The 27,681-nt window shown below is 47.2% G+C and overlaps 1 protein-coding gene across 1 annotated transcript; it reads left to right on the top strand.

Annotated features, from left to right (window-relative positions):
• The first annotated feature begins 106 nt into the window (after positions 1–106).
• DUSP10 (dual specificity phosphatase 10) lies at positions 107–27,681 on the top strand. Its single transcript, XM_075042594.1, has 4 exons — positions 107–254; positions 1,923–2,768; positions 21,476–21,853; positions 25,260–27,681. The coding sequence occupies exons 2-4, from the start codon at positions 1,967–1,969 to the stop codon at positions 25,523–25,525; spliced, it is 1,446 nt and encodes a 481-aa protein (XP_074898695.1). The 5' UTR covers positions 107–254; positions 1,923–1,966; the 3' UTR covers positions 25,526–27,681.

Genomic DNA, 27,681 nt, shown 5'->3' on the forward strand with positions numbered 1-27,681 from the left:
GGCGGCCGGCGGGCCGGCCACGCCTCCTTCCCCGCCCCGCCGCCCGTCGCCGCGAGGTGATTGGCCGGCGGGGCCGCCCGTCGCCGCCCGCCCCGCCCCCGCCGAGCCGTACATTTACGCGGTAGCAAAAGAGAAAGTAACGAGGATGGTGCGGGCGGCGCGCGGGACGCGGGGCGGGCGGCGCGCGGGGCAGCGGGCGCGAGAGGCAGCGGCGGCGGCCGCCGCGACGCACCGGGCCGGAGCGCGCCGCGCCGGTGAGTGCGGGGGAGCGGAGCGGAGCGGGCCGCGGGGGCCGCGGGAGCCCGGGCAGGGCTGCGGCGGCGGGGGAGCACCGGCCCGGCTCGGCTCGGCTCGCCGCGGCTCGCCGCGCGGGTGGCGGCGGCGGCCCTGGGTCCCTGCGCTTGGGGGTAAAACTTCAGTTTCCCACTTCTCCTGAGCTTCTTTCTTGTTTCCCGCGTCCCTGGCTAGGGGAGCTGGGTTGTCTCCCTCGTTTATTTAATTTTACTACTGTTATTTATTTTTAAATTGCATCAGGCGGACGCGCTCAGGGCTCGTTTATCCTTTTTCCAAACGGCGAAAAGGGCGAGGGGAGGTTTGGGAAAACAAGAACGGGCTGGAAAACCTCCCGGCTGAGCCGCTGCCGCCGCCAGGCCCCTCCGCCGTCCCCCGGGCGGGTGGGTCGCGGCACCTTGGCTTGCTCCGGAGGTGCCCGCGGGTTTGCTCCGTAAAGCGGTGGCTGCTGGCGGGGGGGGGGGGGGGGGGGGGGAATGAGGGGGTGGCAGCGTCCTCTGGGCCGCCCCGGGAGGAGGAGGACTCGCTTTTTGGGATGGGGCATCTCCGTGCCCCTTTATTAACGGGCCCGGTGCAGAGCTGGATGGGGAGGCGAACCGGTGTTGCAAGCACTCGCCCGCTTTTGGGGAATTGGTGGAGTTGGTGAAGTTGCTGCTAGGCTGTGTCTTCCAGCGAGAGCCGCAGCTGCCCCAAAAGTTGCTGGGGACGGGGAGGCACTGTCTGGGCTTTCTTAGGTGGTTTTGCTCTTGTTGTCTTCCTTCCCTTCCGAGCGGAAGGTGTGTGTGCGGGGTTCTAATCCTGCGTGCTGCCCCTTAGCAAGTGGCAAGGCAGAGGTTGTGCAGGCTGTGACCTTGGCTGGAGTAGAGGGGACCCCTCTTTCTAGAAGCTGTGAAATGTGCTGGGGAGGAGGGAACTTCTGCCTCTGGGACTGCTGGAGATCAGCAGCCTTCCTGGGCCTGGAGCTGGGGACTTAACTGGGGCTGGACTAACCTCTAACAGGGGGATGGAAGCGCAAGGCGCACGCTTGCTTTTTGTAAAGGTCTCCAGAACCTAATTTTCCTGTTTTTTTTCTCCTGGGTGTTTTTTGTTTAGCTGTCTGTGTTCAAGTTTGTGTCCATATCAGACAATATATTCACAAGCTAATTTTCTTCCAGCTTGCTGGAAAAGTTGCATGTTGCTACTGACACATTCAGCTCCCGTGTGTTCCTCCCAGTAGTAGAGTCAGCCCAGTAGTTGCTTCCCTTGCAGTAAGCAGTGGGAACAAGAGAACGTGCCTCTCTGTCTTTATCAGTTGCATTCCTTGCAGCCTGGGGTTTCAGAATAGCTCAGCACCATCTGCATGTAGACAAATGCCTCCTCCTGGGTGTAGCTGCTCAGTCCAGGCTCGTCGCGTGTATTCTGCGTGCCATGTGCACACGTGCAGATAGCTGAAGTATTCGCTGCAGGATTGGAAAAGGTTTTTTAGCAACTACTGTGAGCTGGTAACTGTCAGAAGGGGTTGTTGGGTTGTTAGCTGTGGATAATGGGTGTCAGCAAAGTAAGTTGCTGTATCTGTAGGCTTATGTGATTTCATGATCTGTTTTCATCACCTTTTTCTTCTTCCCATTCCCCCTCCCTTTTTTCTTTTGCAGGGTGATCTTGAGTTCTTCTTAACTTGCTAGTACTCAGCCTCCTCATGCCTCCATCTCCTTTAGACGACAGGGTAGTAGTGGCACTTTCAAGGCCAGTGAGACCTCAGGATCTCAACCTTTGTTTAGACTCTAGCTATCTTGAATCTGCCTCTTCTGCCAGTGAGAGCCACTCCAGTCTGCTCGGCACAGCTGTCGTGTCCCTAAAGACTGCTAATCTCACGTATATGCCCTCATCTAACGGCTCTGCACGCTCCCTGAGTTGTGGATGCAGCAGTGCCAGTTGCTGCACTGTGGCAACGTACGACAAGGACACTCAGGCCCAAACTCAAGCGAGCACCAGCAGCGCTAACGCCGGAGCCTCCACTGCCTGCCCTGCCAACCAAATGGTCAACAGCAATGAGAATGCCGGCAGCTTGAGCCCGCTGGGCGGAGTGGGGAGCCCGGTCTCAGGCACCACCAAGCAACTCGCTAGCATCAAGATCATTTACCCCAATGATCTGGCGAAGAAGATGACCAAATGCAGCAAGAGCCACCAACAGAACCAAGGGCCTGTCATCATTGACTGCAGGCCATTCATGGAGTATAATAAGAGCCACATTCAAGGGGCTGTCCACATTAACTGTTCTGACAAGATCAGCCGGAGAAGGCTCCAGCAGGGCAAGATCACCGTCTTGGACTTGATCTCCTGCCGGGAAGGCAAGGACTCCTTCAAGAGGATCTTTTCCAAAGAAATCATAGTTTATGATGAGAATACCAATGAGCCAAGCAGAGTAATGCCTTCCCAGCCACTCCACATAGTGCTGGAGTCGCTCAAGCGAGAAGGCAAGGAACCCCTAGTCCTAAAAGGTAATCCTCCTCTTTGCCCACACGTAGTCTCATGGCTTGCTTTGCAGCGTGTGTACTCTGGTGTCAGCCTTGCTGATGGTTGAACTGTGAAAGCGTCCGTTTATCTCTAGGAAGGCCTGCATACCTCGAGTCACCAGTGGCAAAGCAAATGCCTTCTGTGGACAGATCATGGAGCTGGTAGCATGGAGATGCTTGCTTTTCTCTGACTGTTGTCCTTGAGTAGCAGAGGGGGTGGGAACTGGAAGGAGGAGGAAACGTGCTTCCTGGTGTCTGTCTGTGCAGACAAAGAATTTCCCCCAGTGCTTGCTCCGAGTATTTATAGCCCAAGGGGCAGAGGTCCGGGAGGGTATACTTCTCTTTTAGCTCATCAGACTGACCTTTACTTAGCAGCCTTATTTTGGTCCATGTAAAACTGAACTCATAGGTGCTGGAAGGGGGCAGTGGGAGAGTAGAAGGAGGGAGGAGGAAAGATGACAGAGGCCACTTGGTCTGAGGCATTGCATCATGGACCAGTCAGCAAAACTTGAGGAGCAATCAAGCCTTGTTTTGGTGGTATGGGATCAGAATAATGGAAAGAGGGAGATACTTTGTTCCAAAAGTGATCTGAAAGTGTTGCATTTACATTTACCTATGCTTTCTGTACAGGTTCCTGTTTTAACGTGTTGTTTGGTCTATCCCTTAATGCTTTGGGGGAAATGAGCCCCACCAATTAAGGCAGCATCCAAGGACGCTTCTATTTCTTCACTTCATTCTGTAGCTCCTATTTATAACAATGCAGCCTTCCAGATTGAATCTGCTTTACCCTGGATGTTTGTGCCATTCAGAGGCATGGTTGTCAGACACTGGCTGTGGCACTGAGAAACCGTGGAAGGAGAAACCAGGGAAGGAATTGTTGCTTAGCTTATACTGTATGTATTTAATTCACTTAATTTTTCTGTACAGCTTACTACTTCCAACCTGCACAATGTGGCAGGAGAATGGATTAGGCTGATAGTTTATCCTCTCTCCTCTGCTTAGTTTCATGCTTTATAGGAGCGAAGTGTCCTGTGAGATACTCCTCTGTAGGTGTATCTTGTGGAAGCTTAAAATTGCACTGAACTTTCTCCTTGCTCCAGGCAAGTGTATGGTCATGCTGGGCTTGCTTCGATACTTGCTACAGGTTCCCAGTATGCTTTTATCGAGTCTTTCAGGTCACAATGGTGCCCTTCATCTGTAAAAGAGGGAGAGGAGGTGCTTTGCAGAGTGAGGTTACCACTGAAGTCCTGCATTTCTGGTGGTAATCATTCTGTCATACAACCCCCGCAACTAGATACATGGCTGTAGTCTGCAAGCCTTCCTATCCTTAGAAAAGTGGGATGTTGAAGGTGTTTTTCCTCTGTTTCTCTGAAAACACTGAAGCTTCTGTGGCCCTCAGACTGGCAGTTTTTCAGTACCTGAGGTAAGATCCTGGCTGAGGTGGAGCTGCGTAGCTGTAGTTGGGCAGCACCGAGCTGTCGGGCCCCACCGGCAGGTTGTGGGCAGCCCCTGCTCTCACCTTCCAAGGCTGGTTGCTGCCCCTGGGCACTGCGCTGGGTTTAACAGAGCGCTTGCAGGATTGCTCGGGCCATTTTTGGTTTTCAGCCACTGAGAACCATTAGCATCTGCCTTGAAGACCTTGCTTAGCAGAAATCCCCTCCCCAAGTTGTCCTGGAAGCATGCTAGAAGACAGAGGAAGCCCAAATTCTTTGCTTTTTGGATGTAGTGATTGGCTGGGCCAGAGCAGACCTCACCTGAGGAAGTGTGTAGCGAGGAGCTCGCCCCATCACCTTAACTCTCCTGCCCCCCTTTGAAGTGGGGCTCAAACTGGGGTCAAATGGAGTTGAGCGTAGGATAAAGCAGCATTTAGAAAGGCTGTGGTTAAGTTTCTGAGCCGGAGGAGTGGTGCTGGAAGTGCTCGTTATTTAGTTTCACTTGTCAGATAGCATTGTTTCCATCATGCTACAGCAGCCTGGGAGCTGGCGTGAGCCCCTGGGTTCAGGCACCAAAATGAAACTGGGGGTAGCTGGGGAGCCCTTTTTGCCTCTGTCTGTTATTTCGAGCGATTTCTTTTGCTCGCTGCAGTCTGGTCCTAATTTATTGCCGCCCCATCTGATCCCTGGTGTTGTGTTTGCAAACACTGGTTGCTAGCCTGGCTGTCCAAGTTTATGTCCCCCTGATCCGGTGCCACCTTCTCCATTTTTGGTGCTGCCTGTCAGCCCGTGGCCCCGTTGCCGTTTTCGTGGCACGGTGTCACGTTGTGGGGCGAATCCGATCGGCAAAGCCGAGGGTTGAGTTACAGCTTTGGCTCACGGTGTGCCGGGGTAGTGACGTGGCCCTGCGTGCATTTAGGTTTTAGGTGCCCGACTCTTTTTAAGCAGTGGAGAAACTCTGTGCCGTTTCCAAAGGCCAGGCTGTGATCTATAGATAAATGTATGTATGGGGGACCTTATTAGGCTCAAATTAAAAAGAGTGGCCTGATTTATTTTTAATGTAGCAGACCAATATATAAACTAGCACTGTGATGAGAACCTTGGGGTTTTGTGAATGCTGTGGTATGGGGGGATTTCAAGACCTCTGTTCCTCCTTTTCTACCCATGCCTCTCTTTGCTGCTTCCTTTAACATGGAGCTTTTTTTTTGGTCATGAATATAACATTTGCATAATTTTGATTTAAGCTCTTTAGAAGCAAAGATTTGCTTATTTCTTTGTTCACAAGGCACAACAGCACTTGAGACAGGCATAAACCCCCTATTTTGGAAAAAAAAAAAGTACTTCACAGTGCTGCTACACAGACTCTAGCAGCCTAGGCTGTCAGGGCTGAAGCTGCTGCTCAGTCTATATGCAAAATAGGAGGAAGTCATGTTTCCCCCCAGCACCCACACACCTTCATACTAACCATGGTATTTCATGCTTACTGAAACTTAAAGGGGCCTCCCTTTTTGTGGATGTTGTTTTTTGTTTGTTTGTTGTTTGTGGTTTTTTTTTTGTTTTTTTTTTTGCTTAGCATCGGGAAGGAGAGGTTGAAAAACCAGTGATGTGAGCCCAGCATCCCTTCCACTTGAGGCCAATGGCAAAGCTGTTGCTGAATTTGGGGAGGGGAGAGCATGGCGGTGCAGCCCTGGGCTGGCTCAGCAGCCCCAGCCCTCCTTGGTGGGGTTGTGCCCCTTTCCCTCCTGCAAACCCAATGGCAGCAAGGCACGTCTGCCTTCCCTGAGCACCTCAGCTCATAGCAAAAGTGGCCTGGAGTCTTGGGGGTTTGTGTGCTTGAGTTTGCTACTGGGACCTAAAAATAGGAAGTGGGAAATTCATTTGCATTCAGATGAAAAATACTATTTTACCCAGAATTAAATGTTTAGGTTTGGAGTTGAGCGTCTCTTTTCCAAGTTAAATTAAATCTACAAATGAAACAAAAATGAAAAATTGAAGCATCTGTGCCAACACATTTCAACAGCTTTTAACACAAGAGGAGTTGCCTTTGTCTCCCTGGCTGGTGTCTAGCAGTGTTGTCTTCATCCTGCCCTTCCTCCTCTGCCTTTGAGCCCCAGCAGCAGGAGCCTTGTGAACCTGCTGAAGTCTTGTGTTTTGTTTTTGAAGCCTTCTGTGTTTGCCTGCAGGGAAACACCAAATTTGAAAGCAGAGGTGCAAAAGGTAATTTGGTAAATAATTCCCCTCCCCACAACCCCCTGCATGCTCTCAACTGTTGGCTGGACTGCTCCAAGGGGGATGGGGAGGAACTGGCTGGTAGTGATAACAACTGGTTGCTTCTCTGTTCTTGTTCCTGGTTTGAGGAGCTTATACATGCTCTGGCTCTCAGTGTTCTCATGGCTCATCTAACAGGGTAATAAATGAAGTGACTCGCTCTCATTATAGCAGGGAGTATAAGACTTGCCAGCAAACCACTTCGTGCTTTCTGCCACAGTCTAAGAATAGCTTCAGATCTCCTACCACACTGAAGTTGCATATCAGCAAAGTTGAAACAACTACAGAGGGACCGAGACACCTATAAAAGGAATAAGTGCCTAGTTTATGTTGTCCCACGTTCATGTAAAATACTGATCAACTGCCTTTGGAATACCTGATCTGGTCATAATCTGTTGCAAGTACATTATTAATTATTATTATTAATTATATAATTTAACAATGTCAGTGTTACTTTAAACCCTAATTGGATTACACTGCACAAGTGTATTTGAGAGTAAAACTTGACGCAATCGTCAACAAATCCAGCTGACCCACAGAACACGTGCCTGGCACTTATTTCCACCAGAGATCTCCACTGAATAATTATTAAGTCATGGTTGTAATAGGGAAATGTGTATTTTTAAGTGTTAAGTAATGTGTGTGAAGTGTCCAATGTGTTTAAAACTGAAGTGTGTTCCCTCTGGGCTGCAGAGGAAATCTGGCCCCATCAGCCACTGGGGAAAAAACCACTTCTGCTGGCTCTATTAGGGTTGAGATTTTACCGTCAGTTTTCAGACTCTGATTACTGGAGCTTAAAAAGGTATCTTTTTCTTCACTGGAATAGATAAGCTTATTGGCCTTAACACTTGAGAATTGGTTGTGTGTGTCTGTACCTTTTGCATATAGATAAATTGGGGCAATAGTGTGGTTGGAGGCCACAGTCTTTTCTGTACTTATAGGGGATGCTTCTCCAAAGGAGTGTACCTCTAAACTTTGCCTGTTCAACAGTAATGGAAAGTGTAGCATTTCGTCCCAGATGATGGCATCTGAGCACTCAAAGGGCTGGCTTGCACAGTGCCTGTCACATTTTAACTGTCCTTGGGGGGGAAGAGGGCAATGACATTCTTTTGCAAATAGAGGAACAGGAAGAATATTTTTTTTTTAAGTTCTCCAGCTTCTCATACCCTTGGAAACAAAACTAAGAGTCAAGAAGCAAACTGTTATATTAGGCAAATATCTCTGATGCTTGTAAAGAAAAATCTGGTTCCAGTTCTGTTTAAACTAGGGGGACATCCCCTGCAGTGTTCCTGGTAGGTAGACATTGGGTTATAATTAGCTGAATGCCTCATGTGCTGCCCTTACTCTTACCCTGCTGGAGGCGGACAATCTACTAGTAAAATCTTTATAGAGTTGCTTGCTGGTGTGTCTTCTGGCTTTTTAGTCTTAAGGTGAGCACAGCCTTTTTGAGAGGCTCAGGGTAAATGAGTAGCTGTATTTGAGATTTGAGTGGTGTTTGGATGTTAATACAGATGGACTTTTTTTTTTTTAACCCTATACAGCAGTTGTTTTCCTTCCAAAGCAGCAGCCAATGTTTTTACTACACTAAGGAGCACAGAAGTTTTTAGTGAGATTACCTAGGCTTTATCATGCATTTGAAATGGGGGATCAGCTACTTGTCTTTAGGCTATGACTCTTTCTTTACACTGTGAAAAGCCATGTTATAATTAGTTTTTTATTTATGTAAGCAACTCTAAAGTGAAGAAATGCCATAAGTAGGAGCAGCATGCACACAGTCTTAACATTTGTCTGTTTTGCATGTTAACCAGCCAACCAGGAGGGAAATATTTCTCAAATATTCATCATGGGCTTGCAGGGCTATAGAATTCGCTCTGTTTAAAGAAATAGATTACGGTAATCTGTGAAGATGACCTAATGCATTGTCCCTTTGCATGTGAGATAAGATTATGTGTGGTGCCTTGGCCTTGTTGGGAAGTCTCTGGTGGGCCTGGGAGAGTGCTGGCTGCAAAAATCACAAGGCTGACCTGAACTATAGCGAGCAGTTGTTTGCCTGGAGCTTTGTTTCTAGGTAGTCACCTGAATCTGTCTTCAGCATATTTTTTTTTTTAAACACCTCTGTGCTGTAGAAGTTAAACTTTTTTTGAAGTTCTTGTTATTACAGAGGTGTTTGGTAAGCTGGGGCTTAAAGAAGTGTGACAGATATCATGGATGTCACCTTTCCCCTGCTCGCCTAAAAGTCAAGAGCTGGCAAAGAGTACCGTTGAGAGGAGGCTGGGTAAAGGTGCTGTCTTGCGTGTTGCACTTGCTTCAGCCGGCAGGACTTTTACCTGGTCTTGATCCAGTGAATGTTGATGGTTATGGTGGTAAAGCTCACATGTACACCAGTGCCTTTGGGTTTGGCCACCGGTCCTGGCTGTGCCTCTCAACGCATGCTGTGTGGAGGCAGAACAGGGGGTGGCTGTGAGCAGGAGCCACGGAGGGGTTCAGCAGGGTTATTTCTGCAGCTGGAAAGTCCCAGCGGGCTCGTGGTCTCTGTGTGGGGTGGCCAGTTGATATTCTGTGCTTCAGTAGTGAAGCTGCGGGGTTGGTTGATTCGGTTTTTTAATGCCTTGTGACTTTTTAGTACAGGAAACTCTTTGCTTCAAGTAACATCTGTGATCAAGGCAACCTCGTGTCTGGAAGCATCTCAGCCCACTGGAGGTTGGTTTTGTTGTGTCTTTCCCTGCTTTGAAAGGTGTTGGTTCCATGGGAGCATGTGTCCCTCCAGAAGGTGGTCTCTGACCTGCTTCTGGAACTGCACAGCAGCATTTTAGGGCTTGAAGGAGAGGTGGGGAGATGGGAGAAATAAGTCTCTCCCATGTGGGGCAGAAAGTGGGTAATCTGGCTAGAGAGGGAACTGTGCCTAGATAGCAGGGCAGTCTCGGGGCCAGGGGAGCTCTGGCCAAGGCTCTGCGATGGTTATCGTCTTGCTCTGTGACTAAGCACACACAACAGACTTGCTGTAAGGCCTTGGACAAGTAATTTTAATCTGTCTGGGTTCTATTTTTCTGTCCTTTGCACTGTTTATAACACTGAGCTCATCTCTCTTGTTGCCATCGGTATTAAGTGTGGTTGACCCAGGTTCATCCACCGTGGCGGTGGTGCCCTGGAACAACATAGCTGCCTGTTGCAGAAAGTTAGGAGCACTCCCTTCCCCTCTTCCCTTTACAGTGTGTTCTGGCTAAGTGATAAACTGTAGGCTTTGATTTGCCTCTAGGTGGTTTTTGTTCTTCTAAAAATTCAAGGTTTGTTTTTGTGTCTTTCTCTGCTTGGGTGAGCAGGTTGCCTCCTTTTTAAAGGAAAGCTCTGCTCCCAGTGAAGAGACCAAGATCCAGAAGGGGCACAAGCTTTTGGTCTCCTGGCACTTGTTCTTAGTGGTGCCCCTAAGAGCATGTCCCAGGAGACTATGTGCAAGAAAGACCTGAGCCAGCAGGTCTGTGGGGAGCAACTGGGACCCTGTAGGTCTGGGTGCCACCTAGTCCCTCTTGTCCTGAAGGAACGAGCCTCTGATTGCTGCTGCTTGGGGCAATGCTAGCCTTGTCTAGCTCAATTACACCCACAGCTCCCTTGGCTGGGGTCCAGCCAGTCTGTGTGTCCCTGCACGGGGCTGTCCCAACCGGAGGGATCTGGGGTTAGCACAGAGTGACTGTAAATCTGTCATCACCTGCTGCTGGGGGGACGTGAATGTGCTCCATGGGTGGGAGGGCTTGGAGCCACTGCTCCCACTAGGGTTAGATGCTGCTTTGCACATATGCATCACTTTGTTTCCAAGATAATGGCTTTGAAGGAGGAAATTGGAAAAAAATAAATTAAGAGCATAATAATAATAATAAAGTGACATGAACACGTTAGTTCCAATTATTTTACTGTGCTCTAGCTTTAAAAAGTCTACAGTGTGCCTGGGTTAATTCCCACTTGATTCACTACAACAGAGAAGAACTGCTTCTAATTAAAGGTAATAAAAAGAACAAATGTTACTACTTGTCCACACATGAATTATTATGATATATATTTTATTATTTTTTTTACAATCACTTAAAGAGATTTGGAAAATAGAAGATAACTTGCAAGCTTCTGTCATATCAGTTGAATAGGTTGTCTCAAGTTTAGTATGCCAAAGTGTGGTATTAAGCCTTACATAAGCAGTTGACCAATGATGTTTTAAAGCAAAAGCTGTTAAGAGCAATTGACCTGTACTGTGTTGGTGATGGGCTCTAACTCTTCATGGTCTCTGCTAAGATAATGGGAGACTGGCTGTTCAGTCGATGGAAACTAAGAATAAGCCTTTTGCTGCCACTTAGAATTTGTGGCATATTTTCGGTACAAAACCACTTAAGGTGATCGTTTAACATGAGGTTAATATTAGGTTCATAGGTGTTTGTGTTAGTCCTGCAAGGCAGCATGACATATCTCTTGAAGGATAACACAGTCCTTATGCTTCCTGGGAAACATTAGTGTTAACTCTGCTTGGAGACAAGGAGATCCAGGTTGGTTTTGATCTGGCTGAAGAAATTCCTTGTTTGATTGCTATTTATCTGTAAATATGTCTTCCCCCCCTTCTTTTTTTACTTCCCTCGACTCTGGAGTATATGGATGCAAACTGGGTCTACTTTTTCTTGCCCTTTGGGGTTTTTAAGGTCTAGCCTTGCCTCCCTGACCATTAGGATTGGGATTTAAGTGCTGGCAGGGCTGGCCCTGAAGTTTGTGTCAGGGTGGGCTGACACATGGCTTGCACCATGCTAGTTTCAGTAGTTTGCTGCTTTTATTTTTGGACAGTGTGGCATGGGGATGTGTCAGACAGCACCCTTTATTTTCTATGGGCTTTCCTCATGTGCTTTGAAATACTTTGCTGGAAAGTGTCAAACCAGAGCCAGTATTTCTAGCAAAAAGGATAGAAACTCTTCACTTTAAAAAGAGTTTAGATCCAGCAGGAATTGGTGGCATTCCTGAACTCTGGTGTTTTATCAGCAGCCTGTTTTCCTTTCATATTAATGCAAATATTACTGGGGTTTCTGATGTGGAGGAGCAGTGGTTTGGGCTGGAAAAGAACCCGTGTTCATCCTTGGGAGAAACAAAGCAGCCTGCTCTGTCGTTAGAAAGAAGCTGTCCTGAGGAGGTTGCCCTTAAAAGGGTAAAGTGAATAAATGGATGGCTGAAGCATGAAAATGTCAGTGTTCTCTAAAACATGTGAATTAAACAGAAATGTCCACTCCTACGCATCCAGGATTACAGATGTCTGACACAGTGCTGGGACCCTTCTCCCTCTTCAGACGTGCTGAGCCAAAGCACTCTGCGTTGCGCTCATGTGTGATCGCACCGGCCGCCAGCTGCCTGCGGGCCAAGCGGGCCAGTTGCTTGAGGGATGCACATGGTGATGGGGAGGGAGAGACTTGGTAATAGGTTAAAAACCAAACCAAACCATACCTGGTGTTTTGGGGAAATCTGGTCTGCTCTACCTCTGTCTGTGAAAACAGACTCATAGCTCTTTGTCAATATAAAACCATTTGTGGTATCTTTATTGCATTAAAATAGTTTCTGTTCCCTCCCCCCTCACTTCCCCTGCCTCGTTTGTACATAGCTTCAGCATTTCTTGATGACCTTTTTGTTAATATGATTTCCAGTGGGAGCATTTCACAGTAGAAGTATGTATTCCTTCAGGGTTTACGCTGACATTTCCAGTGATTATTTAATTGGACTTCATGTTAGCCTACATCCCCATGGGAACGCATACTTTTGCTATGAGAAGTTGTAATGTGTCTAATTTTGAGTTTCTGCTATAAACGCTTGCCCTCCAGGGAGGGTAAGTCCAATCCTAGTCTGTGGCTGCAGAATTGTCACCATAGTGTGTTTGGGATGTGGGGTTTCTTGTCTTGTTCCTAATTACATTCTCCTATAGCTTAATCCTTGTACCAAAATTGAGAGCAGGCCTTCTCTTTCACCTTCCTGACCGCTCCCCAAGGATAACACCATGCTTTGAAGGACGCTGCCATGTGGCTTATTTTCCTTTGAATACCCCCCCCCTTTTTTTTTTCTCTCTTTCAAATGAGCAGACTCTGCATTCACTCAGTATAGGGGGATTTCCAGTTACAAGCTGGAACCACTGTCTTGAATTCAGAGATGTGATCTGGAAGTATTCACAGCAGCTTCTGGACAGGCTGGTGAGTAGTCCCGAAGTTAGTGGTCTCTCTTGGAAAAGCTGGCGAGTAAGGTAGGGAAGGGATGTGTGGGATTTGCATGGGTGGCCTGGATCCGAAACTTAGGGTCCGAAGAAAAAGCTAACTTTAAGACAAAAAAAAAACCCCCAAAACCCACAAAAAAACCAAAAACCCAAGAAAGGTTCCCTAGTGGCAGGTTAAAAAAAAAAAATTAAAAAATTGTTTGTTTCTAATTGGAACCAATTTGGATGATCTAGTGGTCCTCAGAAGAAGAAAAGCAGAGGGGTGAGACCTGCTGGTGGAAAGCAGCAAGTCATGTGTTGAGGTGTGGGAGGCACTGGGGGTGACTGTGGTTGCGAGCAGGCAGGGGTGGGTTTGGAGGAGCTGAGAGTGGAGCTTGGTCCAGCCAGCATCTCTGGCACAGCCTGGCAGGGGAAGGGGTTTCCAGTGACCTCTCTCCTGCCTCCCTCGGACAGCCAGCTGCGCTGTGCCTGGTGTCCAAGTACAAAATAAAAGCAGATGAGACCAGGGACTGCAGAGGCCAGTGGCGGAGGATGTGCTGTGGCGAGGGGCGTGAGCCGTAGGAAGATGAAATTAGAAACAACATGCAAACGCGCGCGCATGCCTCGATGCTGAGGGGAAACCTTTCCTCTTTATCCGGTGTCACACTCTTGACTTCTAAAGGGACCTCAAAGTAGTTGTGTCAAGGAATTTGTGTACAAACAGACCTCTTGGGATAGTTCCCACATGGAAAAAACCTGACCTTGCAAGTTCTTCAGAATGCAGGGTTTTGCCTTTTTTTGAAGTGCCGTTGGCAGCTTGATTAGAGGGATAGACTAGATTAGATTGAGTGTATCGAGGTGGAAGCTGTTCTTTGTGAACTATGTTTACTTTTACTTTATGTTTGTTTAAAGCTTAATCTTTTGCGGCAAGGCTGATGCTGAATGCTGTGTGGGCAACAGGGAAAGGAACCCTGCAATAGGTCTTTTGAACCTCCTTCAGACAGGTGAGAAATACGCTTGCAGGACCAGAAGGCCAGACCTCTTCTACTTGCTAGTAGCAATAGAAGTAGAAAAACTTTCAGTTAGGCCTTTGATTTTTTTGGAAAACGGGGGCAATACGGGTTGTTGAGGTAAATGTGGATACTTATGTTGCAAAAGGATGGATTTTTTTTATTTCCTCCCCTTCTTTAACAGCAGGAATGGTAATGTGTAAAGCAGTCCTGGTGTCACTGTGGTCTCCTTGTACTGCAGAAAGATGGGTTCCCCTCTGTTGGGGGCTTGACATCACATAAATCTCCCTCGAGTGTTTTAAAACCAAGCAAACAAAACCCCCACCATTTCCTTGAAATCAAAGGAGTAACTCCTAATGTCACCTGGGTGAGCGTGGTCTGATAGGTCCCCACCCATTTTGACAGAAGGAAGTTGCCCTTCTCATCGCAGCTTCCCGCTGTGTGAGCCAAATACTGTATTTTCAACCATGTCAAACTTCCTACAGCAGTGAGGGCAAGCCCGGAGTGCTGCTCAGCAGCAGCTGTGGTGAGGAGGACATCTGTCTTGGAGAGTAGGAACATCCTTACAGTGACCTGCTGGGATTAGCCCTGTTGCTCTAGAAGAGGCAAGGGAAGCGCAGTTCTTTGCCACAGCAAGTGGAGCCCTGCTTGGACAAGGAAAGTGGCTGTCCTGTGTTCTTCAGGAAATTTGAGCATCCCTTCTTTCAGTGCTTCACGGATGAACAGAGAGTGTTCCTCAGTATGCACCAAGAACCATCTTTGCTATGGCTAAGACGGTGCCAGCAACAGCTGTGGGAAAGTGTGATGGCTAGATCTTCCACTGCAAGGTGGTCTTAGCTCTTGTGCTCTATGGATGCACCCCCAGTGCCTCCATACCCTCCCTGCTAGTGCCTTTGGTACCCAGTAGACCTACCCCTGCTTGAGGGTAGTACTGCAGAAGAAATACAGAGAGTTAGGTGCTTTTCTCCTGCTTTTACGTCTTCCCATGTCATCTGGTGGCGTTGGAGATAAGGTAGTGGGCCTTTGGTTTGGTTATGGCCCAGATGTAAGATCCTTTGTGCACAGCCATAAACTTCGCAGACATGGCTGTGTTGGTAAGTGGTATAAAGAGATGGTCTGGAGGGTTGTCCACATCCTAGGAGTGGATTTTGCCTATACTGGCTGAATTCTGCTTCAACCTGTACACCTCCTTTTTCTTTGGTGGAAGAAAGCAAGCTGTGATGGATTTGCTGCTAAGACCATACTTGTGTCAGAGGGGAGCGGTATCCCCTGGGGTGCTTCTGTGCTGGAGCTCGCTGGTTCACCGTGCATGGGAAAGCACTCCTGATATAGATGTGTGACCTGGGGACAAGGCATTGCCTCCAAATAAGCTCAGCCAGCCTCAGCCCTCTGTAAACCTGTTGTGTGAAGGTTAGCCCAAGGAAAGCAATGCTATGTACCCACTGAAGCCGGTGGGGACTGTAGCCTGAGCCAAAGGGGAGGAATAAGTGACAGTAGAGAAAAAAAGCAAGCACAGTGCTCAAAGGTGAATGCATCTCGCTTGAGCGTGGTGCTGCAGTCCATAGCATGCCCTGCCTATGGTACAGGAGCAGCCCAAATGTTGGCATTAAAGCGGTGGTGGCTCAGCACCAGCTTGCCACCCTGCAGCAGGACCTCTGGGCACTGATGGCAGCATGGCAGGGGGGTGGCTGTGGGGCCTGGACCCCCCTGCCAGGCTGAGGAAGGACACAGCACTGGGTGGATGAAGTGTCTGGGCAGTACCTGGCCTCTATTTTTACATGCTGGAGTCACATTTGCTTAACCTTGAGGTATCCTGCACTTTGAATCAACTTGACACAAAGTCATCTGTTCATTAATAACACAGAAGCAGTTTAATTGTTGTCTTAGTGGAAAAATACATGAGACTGTCATCAGCTGTTGCTTCTGGCAGTGCTTTTCTGCAGTAATGTAAATAAATGAGGTCACAGGTTTAAAGGAACAGGCTGTACTTGCACAAATTCAAAGCGTCATCTTAAACAGATATGCACCAATTGTCTGAATATCTTTGTCCTGTGCCCCAAATGCTCGCTGTAACATTTTGACCTTAAACACACTCAAACGCAGCTGCAGGAGCTCGGTTTGCTATGTCGGTACTGACAGGGCACATGCTGAGTGGGTGTTTTAAAACTTGGCTTCGTTCCTGAGCAAGTGAAGCTTTTAGTGGCCAGAACCCCAGTATGGCCAGATTCTCTGCTGCTCCCCCCATGAGAGCCCAGCAACTCCAGAGGAGGGGAAGTTACAGACCGAACATCTTTTCTGCCGATACTTTACAGCAGCCTGGGATTTCTCCTCTTGTTGCGCATGTGCATGTGTGTTTTGGTTCTATTTTTTTGCAATGGCTTTGTGGTATTGTAATCGAGGATGAGCGGATCCAGAAATCCGCCTGGACAGCTTTGAAAGCTGTATAAAAGGTCTGTTTGTCTCCCGGGACCACGTGTTCTGTCTAAATGTGGATCCCGCATCTGCAGTCTGTCATGTATAAAAATATGTTCCTGTTTGTAATTGTAGCGGGAACACCCAGTACCTGTCATGCTCAGAACAAAGTATAGCCACACCAATGAGGTAATGCAAAGGTATTGCTTTATGGTGAGGGTGTTTCACGGTAACTGTCTCACTACTCCCTGTGGAGGGAACAAGGTCACTTACTCCCTTTACTGTGGGGTAAGAGCCTGTTTCCTATCTGGAAACATGTTGCAAATCTACCAAAACATATTGTAAACCCACATCCTAATTTGTGTATAGTCACACAGCCATAGAGCAGCAGTGATGGTTAAAATAGGTGCCAAAGAAGACACAGAGAAAGAGGGCAGGTGTTACTGTACTCCTTGTACTTTAATTCTCAGTCTGGTCTTAAAAAAACAACCAACCAAACAAAAACCCCCACTTGTATAAAATGGGTGCAGGTAAGGTTTGTTTTTCTTGCTTTCTTTGAAGATGATTGTTTCTATTGCAAGGTCTTGGTCCCTTGTAAAAGTTGGTTGCCTAGTTCCTGCCATAACTTTTGTGCCTGTTTTGCATTGTATTTGCCCTCTTCTGGTGGCAAATGACAGCCACCATGTTTGGCATGATTTTTATGCAAGCACCGTGCTGCTTGTCCTTTTTTTTCTTTTTTTTTTTCTTTTCATTTGTTCAGAGCTGCTCTGGCTCCTGTCCAGCTGCTCACCTGGCCCTGTAGCACTGGTGCAAGCCCTGGGCTCCTGGGTGGCTTCAGAGCTGGGAAATCTGTGTGCAGCTGCTGCCCGGGTGCTGCTCGGCGGGGGATTTTGAGGAGCATTAAAGTGAGATGTTTATGGGCAGATGGCTGCAAAGAACTTGAACAAACAAGTGTGAATAGCTGGAGCATGTACGGTGCTGACTTGAAACTTCCTAGAAGTTTCGAGGTCTCGAACAATCCAACGTCTGTTGTCGCTCGCTAACTGTTCTGGCAGGGCAGGATGCTGGAAGATGTCATGCAGTGGTAAGTGCAAAAATATCTGGCTCTTGCATCAGTGGTGAGCAAGAGCCCTTGGTCTTCTGTTGGGTTCCACTAGATAGCAGGGGAGGCCATCAGTCGTGAAGGGTCCTGCTTCATTGATTCATTTCCTCAAGGAAGAAAAACCTTGGGTTCCCCAGTGTGCTGGGCATCCTTGCATGTCCATTTTCATTCAGATTTGGGTAGGTTCAGCCCCCCTGAAAGCCTGCCTGGCAGCAGGTTGGGAGCAGAGTGTGCACAAAAGCACTTGGGATGTTCTCTGCATCCATGTGTGGGCTGCGTCAAACTGGCTGGGCAGTTCAGGCTTTTTGCTGTACTTTGGTTATTAAAGCTATGTGGTATGTTTAAAGCTAGAAGAGACAGGTTACAAGCATGACATTCTGTAGAAGTGAGTATTGGTGGCTTATCTAGCTGCTGGCATTTTGGTTTGTCGCTGAAGGTGGCTATGCAGCTGAGTCTAGGCTTCACGGCTGTTGTTCAAGCTGCACTGCTATGCATGCTCTGTTTTTTTTCCTGGTGGATATATTATATTGCCTCTGCTTAGGCTGCCTGTATATGATGAAGGCTTTTTGCATATTGCAAATAGTGGCTGAAAAGCTGCTTTTAAAGTGCAGCTTATTTTTATGCTAGTGAGAGGCTTCTGCCAGGTTGTGCTTCTCTTCCCCACTCCCTATTATTGCCCTGTGTAACACTTCCTTCATGCCTCAGGTTTGGGAAGGCTTGAGCAGCTTCAACCACAAAACAGCTTCTGTTACAACAACGAGTGGAGCCTCTGCATCCATACCTTGAGCTTCCTCGTGATCCAGAGTTGCTGTCAGTAGCAGTGATATGTCTTGGTCCTTGCTGAGTTTAATGAATCAGATCAGGCTTGCAGTAGCTATGTGTTGGCCTGCTCTCTCGGTACAGCCTCTTCTCTCCCACCACTTCTCCCCCACTGCATGAAGATTTTAAATACTGAAATAGCAGCTGCTCGACAAAGGAATACAGATGCATTTGAATTTGTACATTGTATTTACCTTCATGTGGAAAGTCCATCCCTCTTTGACTCTTTCTGACTGGTCATAATGAACCTTGCTTGGACCTTTTTTGGGAAGTAGTCTCACAAGCTTTAGAAAAACCTGAGCATTATGCATGCATGACCTCCACTTAAATTACCCTAGTGCCTCATAAATTAGCTAGGAGCAAGGATCATGTGTGGTGAGCATGGTGAGAGTGGATTAAGGGAACAGCACTCATGAGGTGTCTGGATCCTGTTTTGGGACCTGCATGACTTGTATGGCAGTGCAGATCCAAGCTAAGCTTTTACTGTTGGCTTTTAGAGTTCAGTTAATTCGTGCATTTTGCTGCATCCTTCTGGGTACTAGTGTTCTTGTCTAGTCCTCCCTTGCTCACATGTCTGAGCCAGTTCAGGTTAGTAATCCTCTCCCCAGCAATGTCTTGTTTCAGGGAAGTTTGCTCTGAGAATTGCTTGATTATGGTACTTTAAGTATTGCTTGAACTGACTTTTTAATTCCCTACCAGCATGAGGGAGGAGAGCAAGGGGAGGGAGGATGTAGACTGACATTAGGAAAGGTGACTTCTGCACTGGTGAATGTCAGGAAAGAAGTAGTGGGTGAAGCTATTGTATGTTTGGCTACTCCACTTGTTTGGGCATCTTCTGCATGGTGTATTTGGGGTTGTCTTCCTGTCTTTTGGCCTGATGCTCCTGCTGGAGTGGTGGGGATTGCCCTGCACCTCTTGATCTCTTCTAGGTACAGTGATAACAGAGTTCTGCACAATGTAATGTCCTCTCCTCCCTGTTCTCATCTGCTGGACCAAAGCTCACGCTGAGGAAGAGCTGGTAACAGGAATAACAGTGTCTTCTGGCCAACAGGGCAGGCAGAGGCCCTGAGAGGAAGACAGAGGTGGTGAGGAAAGAGCTCGCCTTAGACTCTCCAGCTCTGCTGTGTCTTACAGGGTGGCTGGCTGGTGAAGCAGGATGGTTCTGCCACACCATCAGCGTGTCTGCACCTGAGTGATGAAGCAATGGGATCCTACCTCTGCCTATGGCAGCTTACTTTACTCCCAGAAGGCTGCAGGAGAGGTGGAAAATGAGTGTTGGCTCTGGAGTCACTAAAGCAGCTTACCTTTTAGGGGTTTTCTTGGGAATCCCAGCATGCTCTGGTCATTGTTTAAACAGCAGTATTTAAGCTGAATGGATTGCTTGCCTATGCAGAGGGATGGGAATGTGGGTCAGGGCTTAGCCTTTAGCCTAGACTCTGGGCTGGGGCTGTTGGTTTGGATGAAACTTCAAACATCTCCAGCTTAGGGACCATAGTGGTGTTTGTTTTTCTTGATTGGACTGAGCAGACTTTTCAGACCCTGTCAAGGCCAGGTGGTGCAGTTGGCAGTCGAGCTCAGATTTTTGTCCTTGCTCTTCTTCCAGTCCTGTTCCCCTGTCGTAACAGCCTCGCGAGTAGAGAACTTTAAGGCAGATCTGTGTTCTCTGTGTCCTGTAAACAGCAGAAACAGACTAGCATGCTTCTGAGCTGGGGGTAATACTCTGTGTTTTGTGGGCAATTCAAGGATTTCTGGGAAAATGAGTTACTGGCAGCGTGTGAAGGACAGAAATCTGGACATTAAAAAGGGCACTTGTATTAGAGGGGCTCAGCTGGTTGTAACCTAGTCTGGGTGCCTCATGCCCATTGAGTACTCTGTAGGGCGCAGAGATGGTCCCTGGGTGGGTCCTACCCTGTGGGCAGGTGCATGGACATTTGGAGTTGCAGCACTCAAGACGTAGGCATCGAAGCCCTTTGTGTGGGATCCAGAGCCCATCTGACAGCGTGTTGTGCTCTGTTTTAAAATCTTCCTTTGCTAGATCACTGTGAAAGAGCATGGAGAAGACAAATAAGCTCTTTTCTGCTTTTTTTTTAAAATAACATTATTGGGATGGTGACATTCAGCATTTATTTTGGCTAGTGTAGCTCTTTCTAGTAACTTCAGCGTAGGTCTCCCCCCTCCTGGGTTTTTGTTTTTTGCTTTTTTTTTTTTGGCTTGCATTTAACAAAGTGCAGTTGAATCTGAACACTTGGCCCGTCTTGATGTGGTGCATGACTCCAAGTATCCTGGTACAACATAAACGTGCGCTTTTGTGGGCGAGGCGGGGGGATATATCATTGCATTTCTCCTCTTTCCGCCTTTTTCTTTTGGAGGAGCCACCTGTTAGCATTACATCAGCGGCTCCCAGGAACGCTGCCTCCTACCAAAGGCCTTACACAAAGTAGTTCTTCTTGTATTGTTTGCGCTCAAAGAGCTGATGTCATGCCAGCTGATGTCATTGTGTGCTTTGTGTAATCGCTATGGAAACCGGGCAGGTGGGGAGCCTGGGGCTGATGTAATTGCCGAATGAGGTGTAGAAAGAAGGTCTGCTTTTCTTGCTCCAGTTCTGCGGAGCCGCCCTCCTGAAAAAAAAAAAAGGGGGGGGTGGGGGGTGGGAAATGCTGCTTGAAAAAGCCAGCAAGATGTGCAGTAGAGCCAGGGGAGGCATGAGCCAAAAAAGTGACTTCTCCCTCCTGCTTTGGATCCATTTGCCTATCCATATTAATGTCCTAAAAATAACTCTTGCTAGATATTTTGAGGCAACCGGGGCAGAAAAAGGAGAGCTGTTGGCCACATGTTAAGTGAGCACCTCAGTCGCTGTTAGGTTACGAGGAATGGTTTTCTTTTGTTCAGCCGTACAAACACGTACGTAGGGTTCCCTGGAGTGGTGCTGGCATGAGTTGCACCCACCCCTCCTCGCGGGTGTTGGATAGGGGGGATGCACTGCAGGGCTGCTCCTGCCTGTGGACAGGTAAAGCCAAAAGACTGTCCCAGCTGTCTCGCTGCTCTGCTTTGGTGTGCTGCTAGCCCATTTGCTCGTAGTTTTGGCGAAGTCTTCCGTCTTGGAAAAACGCCTTTTGTCTTCCCCTCTCCCACCCCCCAGCCTTTGCTGCCTCCCACGGGCTTGTAGGTGAGGCAGCCACAGCGCACTGGTGCTGCACAGAGGCATGTTTGTCTGTGAAGCCTGTTCCTTGGCACCGTCAGCCTCGTGGAGAGGACAATGTGTGCTGCTGATTCATGCCACCCTTGCCGCTGGCGGTCATGCCCAGCATTGGTCACCGTGACAGCGGTGGTGGGGACAATAGAGCCAGCTCCAGTCCTGGTGGCCCCAGCACGTGCTCTGAAGAAAGGTGGGTCCAAAGCGTCGCCGACCTTGGGGTGTCTAACCAAAATATCTGCTTGGTCTCTCTTCCCAGGAGGACTCAGCGGTTTCAAGCAGAACCATGAAAACCTCTGCGATAACTCCCTCCAGCTGCAAGAGTGCCCCGAGGGGGGAGGAGGGGGCGGCGCGTCCGCCGTGCCCCCCACGCTACCTCAGTCCATCCCCACCACGCCAGACATCGAGAATGCTGAGCTCACCCCCATCCTGCCCTTCCTCTTCCTCGGAAACGAGCACGATGCTCAGGACTTGGAGAAAATGCAGAGGATGAACATAGGCTACATAATCAATGTGACCACCCACCTGCCCCTGTACCATTACGAGAAAGGCATGTTCAACTACAAGCGGCTCCCGGCCACTGACAGCAACAAGCAGAATCTCAGGCAGTATTTTGAAGAGGCTTTTGAGTTCATTGGTAATTACCCTTGACTGGAAATACTCCTGTGTTTGTCTTTTTTACCTGATGTTAGAATCTAGAGTGAATTTTTTGCTTTGCTAACTACCCTGAAGGCTGCGTAATGCCATATTTACTTCTGTTTATGTTGTCAGAAATTCTGAGCGCGTCCATGTTTCTACTCATTCTCATCTCTGGTGTATCCAGTTAAGTAGCCTGGGGGTACAATTTTTATACATTGATAGTGATGCCTGCCTCCAGGTTTACAAATTCAGGAAACCCCAGAAAACTGAGACTTTTGTCATCCCCTCTTCTTGATTCCTTTGCGTTCCTACTTTCCACAGTGGCTTCTAGCCAATTTTTCATACTAAGTATACTTAATGATGGCTGAGTCTTTCCTAACTTAATTTCATGAGAAAACTGATGAACTTTCACACTTTGCTTGTTCTACCATTAGATTTGTAACTTCAGAGCGTATGTGTGGATGACTGGATTGTGATGCAAACTTGTATTAATAAGCCCCTAAACCCTCTAGGCTGTGTGAGAGAGTTCACCACAAACATGCAGCTTGTTGGGGAGGTTGCTGAAGAAATGACCCAGCAACGTTACCCACGTTGCTCTGAACCTTGCTACAATCCACGCAGTACAGCACTTAGCCAAGTTTAGGGGTGCATTCAGCTCTGGTTGGTCATCTAGGCTAAAGCCAGATGGCCTATTTAAGCAAGGCTGGTCAGTGAGGACATCAGCATGTGATACTGAAAGCTTTTGAGGACCTTCCCTTGCCCCTCTATATGTCTCTTGTGGGCGCAGCTTTTGCAGCGTAGTGAATGTCCACTTGTGCTTCCCCAGCGCAAGTATGTGTCCTAACAGGTTTTCTGAAATATGCTGGGGGGAACCACTGACATATAATTTTATTTTCTTGTGCCAAGGTTGGGCTAATCTCTTTACCCATACATCAGCCTTGATGGTGGAGGACTAGACAGAGGAAGTGTGGTTCTGTGCTGTGTCACAGCGTAGGTCCTTAGCTGCTTCCATGCTGAAGTGGGTGCAGAGCTGTCTTCCTCCCTGCCCTCAAATGATCAATGTTTATGGCCCTCGAGTCAGGGTGTGGGTACACGGCTCCTGAAACTCGAGTCTGCTTGGGCTGGCTCTGTGGAGGTGCTCTCGGGCTCAGCAAGGATTGGGCCCCAGTTGTGGGACTGGGTCCCAGGGCAGGAGGTCCAAGCTCAGCATATTCTTCTGACCCCATGTGCCCCTGCCATATGCCTGCTCTGAAGCAGACAGCTCGTCAGCCTAGTCCGGCTGTGGTTGGGTTGGCAGGGGGTCATCCTGCGCTGATGCATGCTGTCTGTAGCCATGCTACTTCAGTGAAGGTGAAAAGGCAAATCACTGCTTACACTGCAGTTCAGGTGGAGTGCGGCATTAAAGCATGAGTCTTATCACTGAGAACTTCTGTCTGGAGCCCTTGGGCTTGTCCTCTACAGTGGAGAGGACCAAAGGATCTCTACTTAAAACCAAATTTTCCCTAGTGTTCTTAACTCAACCCCGGCTCTACCAGTAGTGCTGTCAGCTCCCCAAACTGCTCATTCCTATGCACATGGGAAGGTGAGCACCTCTTTTTGGGTGAAGGGAAGCCCTGTCTGAGGGCAGGGAAGAGGGAACCTCACTTTGATCCTTTGGGAAAAAAAGCTGAGTCAAGAAATCCAGTAAAACCTTAAACTTTGAATTCAACAAGATGAGGAGATGCAATAGGCTAAGCTTATGTAAAGAAACTGCAAAGCTCTGAGGTCCTCTGGAGGTGGGAGGGAGATCTCTGCACCCAGCATCCCTATGAACTGCAGGATTAGAGCTCTCGAAACCACTAAAAGATAGTGTTTGGTTTATGATCTTACCAAGGGCAGAGAAAGCAGCCTTGTTCTGAAAAGGTTTAGAAAGTCTTTCAAAACCCCATTTACTTTCCTTTTTAATAATTACAGCTTGAGGGTCTGTCTCTGTTTTTAATAAACAAATATTTTTCCGTTGAGAGTTTTTCTTCATAGCAAGTTTAGCCAGCTGGGGAAGTAACTAGTCAAAGCTTTCCCTTCCTCAGGGTAAACTTTAAATTGCATTTGAGAAGATTTGGAAATGTTTAAACAGCAGATCATTGGCCTATGTTTCTTTAAATGTCTTGAAAAAACCCCACAACCAAACCCAGGTTTAGCTAAGACTAAAGCCATAGGAAGTGAAATCATCAGAAACTCTCTGGGAAAGTGTGTCAAAATGCGTTAGAGTTTCAGCTTTCTGAAAGACTAACTGGCAAAAATGTCTAGAGGGAAGTCTGCTTCATTTATGCTTTCACAATACAGGTTGAACATGTGGGGTAGGATGAGCCATACTCTTGGTGGGGTTGGATTCATGCCAAAACTTGCAGACTAAATTCCTGCTCATCCTGCGGATTAAAACAAAAGAATAAAATGTCACATCTTGAAAGCTTTATCTCCTGTTTTAAAAGCAAGCTGGGGGAGATGAGGATGGTATGGTAGTGACTCTCCTCTTTCTTGTGTCCTATTAGCCTGTGGTTCCAGGGCCTTCCGTCCTCCCTAAATCCTTCCCAGGTCGCATCCCTCTAAGTGATATATCTTGGTGGAGAGCACGTGATTGTTGACGTTTCCCTCCGTCCCCACCTCGTCCTTTGCCCACTGCTCCCAGTGAGAAGCTCTGGAGGGATAGCATTCAGCAGAATGCAATGCTGTGCTTGAACCACAAGGAGATAGGGATGGCAAATCCCTTTTTCACACCGCTGAAGGTGACCAATTCAAAACATGCAGGAAGCGAGGAGTCGGAATTTGAGGTCTCTTACCAGTGAGGTATAAACTGGATCCAGCTCCTGCTTTTGCAGAGACACCACAGCAGAGTGCCCTGTTGAAGCTCATTTCAAGAGTAGCTTTGTAAAAAGCCTCAAAGAATAGGGCTTTGAAACAGATGTATTGTTATGAATTGAATCTGAAAAGACCTGTTTTTTGAAAAGGTGGCGTCCTGCTTTGAACGACGGGGAGGTTGAGATGGGGAGGTTGAGATGCCGACGTAATGCGGCGTTGTGACGGAGGTGGAGCCCGAGCTGCCTTGTCATGGGCCTTGACCTCCTAAATAAATGCTCCCTGGCAGTGCACGTGAGCGGCGCAGCAGCATCTCTCGATGTGCCGTTCGTCTAATAAAGAGATAAAAGCGGACCTGAGGATTTTCAGTGTTAGGCTGGCCTGTGTGTTTCACATTCAGTAACTCTGAAACCCCAAAGGAAGATGGGCTGGAGGGGAAGGGGAGGAGACACTGGTGTGCTTGTAATCAAATAAAGGGACTTTTCACATTAAGTTACTCTTAATTGTACTGAGCTTTTTCTGATTTACAAACTGGCAAAAATCTTACTTTCGCCTCTCTTTCTCATTTCCAGAGGAAGCTCATCAGTGTGGAAAAGGTCTCCTCATCCACTGCCAGGCTGGTGTCTCCCGATCTGCCACCATAGTTATCGCATACTTAATGAAGCACACACGCATGACCATGACGGATGCCTATAAATTTGTGAAAGGCAAACGACCAATCATTTCCCCTAACCTTAACTTTATGGGGCAGTTACTGGAGTTCGAAGAAGATCTAAACAATGGTGTTACACCGCGAATCCTCACACCAAAGTTGATCGGCGTAGAGACCGTCGTGTGATGGTGAAGCTGTGAGGAGGTGGTCAATGAAGGGGTTAACCTATTCTTCACCTGATTTGGGGCAGTGACGGGTGGGTTGTGGGTTTTTCTTTTTAGCTTTCAAGGGGGGTTTTGTGGCAAACTTTTTGTGAATAAAAACCTTTTTTTGTAAGGAAAGGTTTTTAAAAGATCCAAGAACTTCGCCATGTTTGGGATGCTGTTGTGATTTCCTTCCCAGATGCCGGCAGAGCAGGGAGGCTTCGGAGCAAAAGGAGTACTTTTAAAAATCAAAATAATAAGAAGAAACATTGGGCTTTTTCCTTTTTATTTTTCCCTCCTCTCTAGCTACTTGTAGAGTTTATGGCTAAGTAGTCTGTGCAGGTTCATAGACTGAAGAAACCGAAGTTGAAGACGAAACAGAAGCAGCCAAAAACAAAGCAGAAAAAAAACTCCCTGAAACATAAGGGCCTTTGTTCTGCAAAGGCTTTGCTAAAGATAACCTAGCAAAACGCTCACCGATGCAAAGGAAATCGGAGCAGCTTAAAAAGTCTGCAAGGCACTTTTCACACTCCTGACTCAAACTAAAGAAGAAAAGAAAAAAGTTTATTTGGCGTGTTTCATGTTCCAGTTCTATTTTTCTATTTTGGGGTGTAAGGTTTTAACAGTAAGGGACTTTGATCATTCTATGCCATATGCCTTCACTGGCTTCTTGTGCAATAATAATTTGGGGTTTGTTTTGAGTGTTCAAACCAATTGGAGTTGGCTGCCCACTAATAATAAGATAATAATTTTTAAAGTCTAATAGTGCAACGGCAGCCAGCTTGGTTCAGAAAGGATAAATGAGAGCAATTATTTCGTTCCTTTATATGATTTTGATCCTGGTTACAGTGCCATAAACCTTGTTGCATATGTATATCAGAATGTACAAAAATCAAGAACGAGCAAAGTTTATTTAAAAATATTTTTTCGCACAAAATATTGGTGTGTTTCAGTTGTCTATGTAAAAAAAGAATTTGATTATAAAACAAAAAATCTTTTGGAAAATGTGTGTCCTTTTATTTCTTTAGCAATTTTCCATTTTCTTTCTATGGGATGGGTTTTTGTTCTGTTCTTTTTGTTTTGTTTTTTTGTTGCAGTGTTCATCTCCCTTTGACAAAACTGATCTCTTGTTTGGCATCTCCTCTTCAGTGTCTCGTTCCTGTCCTCTCCTATTTTCTACTGTACTCTTGCATCCTTCAATTTCTGTAACCAGATTTTTCTCTCCTGGAAGTGCATCAGTTTTGGAGCTGTTCGGCTGAATTAGCACTATTTGTGAGGGCTTTTTGGGACAGACCTGTTATTTCTACAGCTCCAGTAGCCATTTGGAAAAATAAGAGATAAACCTTCTCAACTGATTGCTTTTCATCTTACTGCCATTAGCTTACTGTTAAAAAAATTGTCTGGTTTCTAGAAATACATTGGTTTCGTGTGTGTTTTTCCCTGGCCTCTCTATAGCCCCCTCCTTTAGCAGTTCCACGACTCCTGGGAATCCTCCTCCTGGGGTTTTCCCTTCTCTCTTACCCATCTTTCCTTCATCCCCCTCCTTTTCCAGCTGTCAGTGTTAAGTGTGGTGTGTATTGTAGGGCTGATGTTTCTGCCTGACAATGTCCCTTAGGTGGCTGACTTTTGCTTTCTTTGTTTGTATTTACTTTTTTTTTTTAATGATATGGTATAACCTGATCTCTTCTGGACCGTTGCCAACTCTAAAGTTTCTTTGTATGAGCGTAAAATGAGTTGGAAAACATTTCTTGTATGATTCTATTGTGCAAACTGATATATCCCAGGAAGTCTGATAGCAGTGAAGGTTTTTCCTAGATGAAAACATAGATGGACTGAACCAAGTTTAAAACAGGACCTGTCGGAAAACTTATGTATAATCACATTAGACATGTATATTTTTGTGGACATTTTACTTATAATGTTGTTATTATACAGATATTTTCTTGAAACTTATCCCTTTATTAAATTATTTTTCTACTGGAATGGATTTTTTTTTTTTTTTAATTCTTTTCAACGATCAATATTGGTCCTTTTGCTGAGATGCCCTTGGCAGCGAGCATTGCCCAGGAGGCAAAACCTCTCAGACTGTGACCGCTCCTGGGGTTAAGGAGAGAGCGGCTGGACAGAGAAGTTTCCATT

This window comes from Buteo buteo, chromosome 12, assembly GCF_964188355.1.
Source record: "Buteo buteo chromosome 12, bButBut1.hap1.1, whole genome shotgun sequence".
Classification (NCBI taxonomy): Eukaryota; Metazoa; Chordata; class Aves; order Accipitriformes; family Accipitridae; genus Buteo; species Buteo buteo.